Source organism: Accipiter gentilis, chromosome 5 (assembly GCF_929443795.1).
Source record: "Accipiter gentilis chromosome 5, bAccGen1.1, whole genome shotgun sequence".
In the NCBI taxonomy this organism is placed as follows: Eukaryota; Metazoa; Chordata; class Aves; order Accipitriformes; family Accipitridae; genus Astur; species Astur gentilis.
Window position 1 is genome coordinate 13,425,215 of NC_064884.1, and position 8,982 is coordinate 13,434,196.

At 41.7% G+C, this 8,982-nt stretch overlaps 1 protein-coding gene across 1 annotated transcript; it reads right to left on the reverse strand.

Moving 5' to 3' along the window:
- Positions 1-937: 937 nt before the first annotated feature.
- CCT4 (chaperonin containing TCP1 subunit 4) lies at positions 938-8,982 on the reverse strand. Its single transcript, XM_049799708.1, has 14 exons — positions 8,729-8,982; positions 7,874-7,926; positions 7,536-7,625; positions 6,679-6,787; positions 5,274-5,416; positions 4,453-4,574; positions 4,232-4,364; positions 3,719-3,858; positions 3,322-3,418; positions 2,883-2,993; positions 2,491-2,621; positions 2,145-2,379; positions 1,491-1,604; positions 938-1,189 (listed from the first exon to the last, which is right to left on the reverse strand). The coding sequence occupies exons 1-14, from the start codon at positions 8,844-8,846 to the stop codon at positions 1,175-1,177; spliced, it is 1,611 nt and encodes a 536-aa protein (XP_049655665.1). The 5' UTR covers positions 8,847-8,982; the 3' UTR covers positions 938-1,174.

An 8,982-nucleotide genomic window follows, 5' to 3' on the forward strand; every position in this document is an offset into this window, starting at 1 on the left:
TGTTTTATTCTATCTACAAAATGTAACATCAAATGAACTCTACACTGAATCGATCCTGGGCCAGCCGGGATTTTCCCGGTAGCTGAGATCCCCTGTGTTACAGCCCACCCCAACAACGTGGGTCCAGCACCACAATGCTGTGACACAAACACAGGCTACCCATTTCCTTCAGGTGTAGGTAGATGTTAATGTCTGTTCTGTGACTTTTTTTAAAGAAATGTAATATGCGTTATTTTAAAATAGTATACTTTTTGACTTCTCAGACAGTTTTGAGAAAACCAACTCATTGGGGGTGGGACTGTGTGCGTGTGGTCCGTGTTTATGTATTATTTAAGCTGTCCAGGAGTTCCACTGGTGGCATTTTCCTGAACAGAACTGGGAGTTCACCACCACCGCCACAATGGAAGTGACCAAAAGAACGGCTGAACCTGCTTCAGAGAGATGCACCTGTTATCCAAAACCGATTTTAAATAAATCCCTTATTAATTATAGATAAGCCTAGTTCTAGTAATGTTATCTTTGCCTTTTTTGAACTAGGTTTAGTTTTGACACTTGCACTTCACTGCTGGATGAAATACAAAAAGCTGCATGTACAGACTTGCCCTTTGTAATACTCTGGATCACTATGGACTTCAGGAGGCAAAACAGCAAGGAACATGATGCAGGATTCTTAAGTACTACCACTGCAAAGATATTCCTTCACCCTAGCCCGTCATAGTTAAGGGAAATAATACTACTCCATTATGGAAAACTTTTAGAGAAGCAGCTCTAAGCTAGCATGTTACTAGAGTGCAAATTGAAGGGTGTTTTTAGAATATATACCAAGAGCTAATGACTTGCATTTAAACTTTTCAGAGCTAAGTAGGAGCATGTAGCACAGAAAAGCAAATGTAACAAGAAGTTTACCTTATTTCTAGCAAAACTATAAAGCAAAGACTCAGGTAGACTACTGCATGTTTATTGATAAACAGCATTTCCTTTTTGAAAACAGGTTGGTGGGTTTTTTTGTTGTTGATGTTGGGTTTGTTTGTTTGTTTTTTAATTAACCTGATAAAAGTACATAAGCCTTTGTGGACTTTTAAGACAATTCACACAGGCGCTTTTGGTGAGGAAACCATATTCCAGACTACTGGGAAGGAGCTCTAGGGCACAGTCCCCACTTTCTTCCTTCAGTTTACCGGGTGTTCACCTGCAAGGAAGAGTTCACACAATCAGGCACAGGAAGTCCACAGGACACCCAACAATTACCTCTCTTCTGCTTAAAGATCCTGGTTTTTTAGTCACTTTCTTAACTCCTTACTTTAAGGCACAGTATTTGTAACACATTTCATTTTGTTCCAATTGCCATTATTAGGCGGCCAAATGGTCTAAGTAGCATGTAAACTGAGAATGCTACACAACATTTTGAAGCACAGCAAATTAGATGACAGTAACTATCCTGGTGCTTGTGAAAAAAAGATTAAACAAAGCACGATGCAAACATTACTCACCACATCATCAATCTTAAGAATACTGCGCACGGTTTCTGTTGCCAGAGTCAGTGCGCTCAAAGACACTAACAGTGGCTGGACAACCAATTCCTCCAAGATGTTGGAAATACCACCCTGTGAGAACAAGTAGCTTTTATTTTGTGTAGGTCAGACTACAGTGAAGATTTAGCAAGTTTTCTTTTATAAGAATCCTGAGCACAGTCAACTGTAAATTAGACTATCAAAGGACTTGTACTCTTCCATCCTCAACAGGAATATTACAGCATGCATCTTCTCCCCCCAAGTGCTTGACAGACCTAATCAAAATTAGCCAAGACAAAGGTAGTTATGCCAGCTTAAACATGGTGACAACTTAAAAGAAGCTAACCCACTGTGCTGCTCGTAACACACGTGCACCTTCCACTGCAGATAATACTGATGGGTATACTATGTGGGTATGGCATGTAAGTACCTGCTATTATCAATACTCAGGATTAGCTGTTAAAGCCCCAGAGAACAAGGTATAATCTATCTATCTCAACTCTTAATTTTAGGGAGAATACCATTATGAGACAAACTTGCCCTCTCCTTAGTTTAGTTCTGATGCTATGCCTTTTCCTTTCAATGCCCAAGTTCTGTTTATTTTTAAGCTATGCATACACAATCCCTTGTTACCTTTCTGACATTAATGCCAGCTGTTTTCTCCCCTTGAGCGTGTCTGTTTCTCAGCTCTGTTACCGTTGAAATAGGATTGAGACCTGCATTTTCAGCCAGTGTGGATGGTATGACTTCCAGCGCGTCACCATACGCACGGACACAATACGAGTCCATACCCCTCAAAGTGCGAGCATACTCGTTCAAGCGCAGTGCCAACTCTATCTCTGGTGCTCCACCTCCTGCAATTAAAGCTCTGAGGACAGAAATTAAAAATAAAAACTCATTTTATGTAAGTGCGTGCATAAATGGTTAGCTTTCTATATTATTAATACACTAAATTACTCTAACCAAACTGAGACATTACCTTTTCTTAACTAAGCATCTTATGACACACAGGGCATCGTGAATTGAACGCTCAGCCTCTTCTAGAACAAGTTTGTTGGATCCACGTACCACAATGGTTACAGTTTTCCCAGGGTTTGTGCAGCCTGTAATCTAAAACATAAAACCAAATACTAAGACTGAAAAAACCCCCATCCTGGACAAAAAGAGACTTCAGTTGGTATCTGCAAGTTCTAGACCAGTACTGATATCTGGCTAAGCAAAACCACTACACTTCCCAGGTTGGTGGCTACTCGGGGATTAGAAGTAGGTACTTAAACGTAGTAATTTCAGTAGTAAAACACATTAAAGTTAGTTGTTATTAAAATAATTGGCAGATATTAAGTAGGTATTAACATTTTGTTGCTCGCTCACCTTTATTAGTTTCCCAGAACCGTTCAAGTTGACCTCCTCTGCCAGTTCAGCAGACCCCAGCATGTCAGGAGTAAACTGGTCAATATGAGCAACAGGCTTAGTTCCAATTGTCTGAAAAAATAATGGGGGGTAAAAAAAAGAAATAAAAAAAAAAATCCTGAACTGCAGAGTCAGCAAGTATAATACATAACATTCTTCTGCATATTACACTAAAATGCAGTTAGGACTATGGCTTTTACATCTGTCCCCAATCTTTCTAGAAACGTGACTGCTCAACAGAACAGGAACATTTTTTAGGCAATGTCTGCTCTTACATTCTAGTCGGAACATGAAACTTGTGAAACAGTCATAATAAACTGACACTGGCTGGGTACTTGGTTTTGGGGTAGACTTTCAACACTGCTGCTACTTTAACAGCCATTTATATAACTCACTTTACCTTACATATAAACTCAATGTCATCTCTTTCAATGTCTTTAACCACCATGATCTTCATTTTGTTCAGAAAATGGAGGGCTAGGTCACTAAGAGCATCCCTAAAAACAAGAGGGAAGTAGTTAGTCCACAGTGCTATTTTAGTAACCAGGCCATACTAGCCAGTCGCATGCTTCTTACTAGCAGTGCTGAAATTCTTCAGACAACAAAGCAGGGATGTCATTAAACTCAAAATACAGACAATACTAGTGCTTTCTAAAGGCATGGTTGCTACTACAGCCAGTCTGACACTCTGCCAAGTGTGACTGTTAGTATTTGGCTTCAATTTTCCAGGTATTCCAAAAAATTCCAATTGTTCCCCCAAACACACACAGTAAGCCAGTAAATCGGAATTAACATACCGCAGAATAGACTTCTGAATCAGCAACACATTGCATCCAGCCTTCTTAATTTGCTTAACTAAATTTAGAATATAGGCTCTCTCTTCACGCAGTACTCTGTCCATTTGAGCATAATCAGAAACAACTATTTGGTTGTCCATCTATAAAAAAAAAAAAAGAAAAAAGTGCAACTATTATGAACTACTGACTTAAAAAGCACGTGTCAAGATGTTCCACATTCTTTAACTTAGGAGCCTGCGATTCAAAGCAAACAAGCATGATAGTAAAATATGTCTTATTAGAGATTGTTTACATGATGAGAAGTACTGAACTTTTGAACTATTTTCTTTCTTACGTCAACCATAAGTCCTCTAAGAGTTATGAACATCCATGCATTACCCAGCAGACCTTCATTATAGCTGTGGAATACAGCTGACATCACAACGTCTTAAAAAAAAAAAAAGTGTTATCATCACATTTGCATCTCCCAAGGACTAGAGCAAAAGGTTGTGCTCTAGTCATAGTTTAACTTACATCTGTCTTCGGAGCAGACAAGCAGAACTGAATGAGGCCAATTTTGGCTTTTTCCACTCTAGTTACACCAGTATTTGCCACCTTCTGAGTCAGCACTAGGCCTTCAACCAGTTCACAATCGTCAATTGTGCCTCTGGAAACAAAAACAATCCATGACTCTAGCACTTTGGGAAGCTGATTTCACAGAGACAAAATTTGTCTAGTTACAGATTGTTTCTTACCCCAACTTCTTAACAATTTTAATATCTCTGAGGTCCACGCTACTAGCTGTAGTTGGGTCAATCACCTTCATCACTGCGTCCACACTCATTGGAGAAAGTAAACTAGAATACTGACACACAACCTAAAAGATTTAGTAGTAAAGAAAAAATAAATGGTGAGAAATCTAACACTGATAAACAGTAATTTCAAAATAATATCATCATTGTATTTCAGTGTTTGACTCCTGAATTTTGAAACAAAGCTTGTTATCCCTTCCTGTCCATCAGCCAGTTGCCTTAATACGGCATCTTCTTAAGGGCTACTCCATTTAAAGGAAACAGCAGCTACGTTGGTGGGAAAACCTATGCTTAGGGACTTAAGGAAAAAACCTGAATTTTTTTTTCCTAGACTCTTAAAGTAAGAATTTTGAGAGCTTCACAGATCATTCTGCTGGAAGGGAAACTAGCACACTTCTCCAGATATCAATGCTGTTTTAGGAGTTCCTGCTACACGAACAAGAACTTCCTACACAAAAACTTGGCAAAAGCTCTCAGTATCCCACCTCACTCTTCTGCTGCTGTTTTCAGTTGAAGCTTGTTTATTTTACACTTACAGCTAACACCTGAGATCACCAAGTATTTCAAACTGAAATTCAGTATGAGTGTTTCAATTTACTCTTAATCAACCACGGCTTTCTGAAAAGTCTGTCTAAGAGAAGGTAATCAATGTCGGAAAACCAATTAGATTTGTGATATGCAGGTTAAGTGAACAGTAGGATGAGCTGGGAAAAGCTGAAAGGCTCAGCTAGTCTAGAGGTACAAAGTTGAAGTATCAGTCATACCTTCGAATTCAGCGAAGTAGTTGCACTATTCAGCAAGGTTTCTCTGTCACTCAGTTCCACTGGCTGCGCCATGTTGTTCAATACTTCAATACCTTTATCCAAAGCTTTCTGGAATGACTCTGAAATTATGGTGGGGTGGATTCCTGTGGATAGTATAAAAAGTTTGTTAGACAGTCATGCTTTCAAACTAATTTTTTTTTCTTGTTTTCTCCTCATCCTCTTTTTCAATTTTAAATTAGCGAGACTTTCATATCAGAATAAATTTGAAGACATTTTAGAAAAATGTGTTCTTCATGAGTAGATGACCTCCCTTATTACTTTCTATTGTTAAAGCTGAGGAAAAAAAAGCTATAAAGTTCCCAATAATTTGTCCTCACGGACAAGTACAGCACATTTCCCTGCAATGTCTGACATCCCAGAAACATACCTTCTTTTGAGAAGACAAAGGTTTTGTTTACCCTTGGCATTCTTAAAGCTGCCGCTGTTGAAGTTAATACCTGCGAGGAGCCCACTAGTGATTTTATTTCAGATTTTCAAAGACTGTTTTCCCACAGCTATGTATGCAGTTCCTCGATTTCTCTGGAGTGTGTGATATACCCTGTATCTTTTCAAAACAGGCAGCTTCTAACTGCCTTTTATGGCAGAGGATGCCAGGCTGCTAGTCCAGCAGTACCACCAGTACCAGGAGAGGAGGTAAACAGAAGCTAACTGTTGGTAGGGGCCAGAAAGAGGACAACAAGCAAAATGGTGTGTATTGAGAGGAGGCAAGTGTAAGTAAATCACTATGAAGTCCAGATTTGAGACAGAAAAGAACTCTGCAGGTTCAGTCATTCTTGCTCTATCTCCATTGCACACAGAAGCCCAATTGTTATCTTGTTGGACAGCTAAAAAAGCTGCTGAACTGTACGGAAGCAGACTACAAGAGAACATCCTGAGCTAACTGAACAGAACCTACACAAACTATTGTGTTCTGTAATTCATGTCTTTTCCTGACCAGACTTTCTCAAGGTTCCTCTATTGTAAGTAATGGGAAGTGATAAATTTGCTGAGTATGAAAAAAACCATGTAGAATCACTGGTCCCAGATTTCATTTATACCTTCTTACGCTTTCTCTGTCCATGCAACAAGTACAAGTATAACTGAGGTGAGTTTTTACAAGGCAATATTCATCACATCCCCTAGGCACTATTTTCCTGTTTCAACAGTAATACATTCAACTAAAAATAAAAAGCTGAACAGATTTTTAATTGAAAGTGGGACACAAGTGAAACCTGAATGTGAAGACTCCAGTCATCTTTCATGTTTAAACTGGAAATGGCTACTTTAAGCTTCATTATACATGTGGAAGCAGATAGAGGACTTAACTACCTCCAGTCATGCTTTTATATTAAATATATGTATTTACCTTTCTGAAGAAGTCTGGAACAGGCATCCAAAAGAGCTCCAGCAATGACAACAACAGATGTAGTGCCATCACCAGCTTCAATATCTTGTGCTTTTGACAGCTCTACCAACTAAACGACAAATTATGGAAAAAGTTTACATTTAATGCTACTTAAATGCAAACACTGACAATTGGAAAAAAAAAAAAGATATTCAAGAATGCAGCAGTACTGAAATCAACCTTTGTATCAGGACTATTCATGCCTTTTCTAATTTGAAGTTGGTACCTTTTGCCCCTTGCTTTCCATACTTGTACATCCATTTGGTGAAGAACAACTACTGTGAAACAGATTCCTTACAGAAGCAGAGAAGCTTTTCTCCCAAGCTTAAAACTGATCACGCCTATCTAACGGGTCTACCTTTTCCTCTCCTGTAGGTGGGCCACAGGAAGCTCATTTCCATCTCCAACCACAATTAAACTAAGAGGTCTACATTTAACTTCTCAAAAGACCAGACTACTGCATCCTCAGACCACCTGACCATAACGTAACTCATTCTCTTTGGTCCTAGTGGTTTGGGACTTCACTGACTTTTCTTTTTTAAATGACAGAAGGTTTGGGCTAGATTCCTTTATGTCTTAACACACGTCCCGAGGGATTATGCATAAGGAATACCGGATAAGAACCAAGGACCTGGAACTCTCCAGCACATCTTACAATCAAAATAAATGTTCCTGGAGCATGCTGCACAGAACTTCTTGCTCTATCACTAGTGGGTAACGCTCCTCAAAGCCACGTGAAATGTTACTATGTTTTTTGGTCCCAGAAATTAAGCTCTAACACATACCATTGTCTGAGCAATGGGAAAAAAAAACCTTACCATTTTGGCTGCAGGGTGCAGAACCTGCATTTGTTTCAGAATAGTAGCACCATCATTAGTGATTGTCACATCTCCTTTAGCATCCTGAATCTGAGAAGGAAGAGGAGAAACGTAGTTCTGGTCAGTAACTACAAATCTTTAATTTGGTGCTCTATATAAAATATTTCGCCTGACATTATTTCTCAAACCGAGATGTGTATTTAGCTCATACTTTCCCTTAAATAAATGAAACTTGGAAAAGAAGTTCAAGGCAAAAGATGGCATCCTATACAAAGCATGTGGGCTTCACAGTATCTCCAGTAAGCTTAATGTTTTCAAAATTTAAGTGTAAGGATTACCATTTTATCCATTCCCTTTGGTCCAAGGCTTGTTCTAATTGCATCGGCAACAGCTAGGAAGATAAAAAAACCAAACATTTGCAGGTTGATCTAAGAACTATAAGCACTCACTCCACCATTCTAAATGTTTCTTCTGAAAAGAAAACGTCTCCTAATATTAAGCAGTTCCCGGTTATTGTGCCAGCACCAAATCAGCCTTAATAGCAGAACGATATAAAACGTTGCAATCTCAGGACAGATTTCCACAGCGCTTTTTTGTTTTTTGTTTTTTTAACAATTAACACCCCATCACTCGATTACAGCCATTTTAAAATCGAGTAATAACGTGGACATATTATACGCCAAGTAATCCGACCGAGGCTCGTGTCAAATGCCAAATATAGCATCCCCCAGCACGCACTGGCCCCACCCCTGGCAGTTTCGTGCCATTAAAAATCCCAAGACCACCCCCCGCCAACACAAAGCCGAGCTCCCGTCGCAGGGGGAGACAACGGGAACGGCTGCACCCCAGCCGAGATCCCAGACCAGGGCGACTCGCCGTCCTGCTGTCAACCCGAAACGCGTCGCCCGCCCCTGCCCCCTCCCCCCCCGAATGGGTGCACATGAAAGCCCGAATCTCCCCCGGGGCGCGGGGCCGCCTCACAGAGGGGGAAGCGGCGAACCCTGGCCGCCCTCTTCCCCTCCAGCCGCCCGGCTCGGGGCGGGAAGAGGCGCCGCTCCTCCAGGGCTGCCGGTGGGCCCAGCCCGGCACGGCACGGCGCGGCGTGGAGCGGCGCGGCGGGAGGCCGGTGGCCGCCTCCCCTCAGCACAAAGGAGGCGGGTAGCCGCCGCCCGCCGCGCCGCGCCTCACCTCACCTTTGCCGGCGGAGATGTTGCTGAAGCGGATCTGGGAGGGTTTATCCCGGTCCTGGTAGGTGCCCTTGGCCCGGTTCCCCGGTCCGCCGTGGGCTTTGGCCCCCGTGTTCTCCGGCATCGTCGCCCGCCGCCGATGGACGCGGATGGGACCCGCGGTAACGGCCGCCCGGCCGGGAACCTTCCAGAAGGCACCGCCGCTCCCCCACCGCCACCAGCGGGACGCGCCCGGGCCCTTCCGGCCGGCGCCAGGCGTG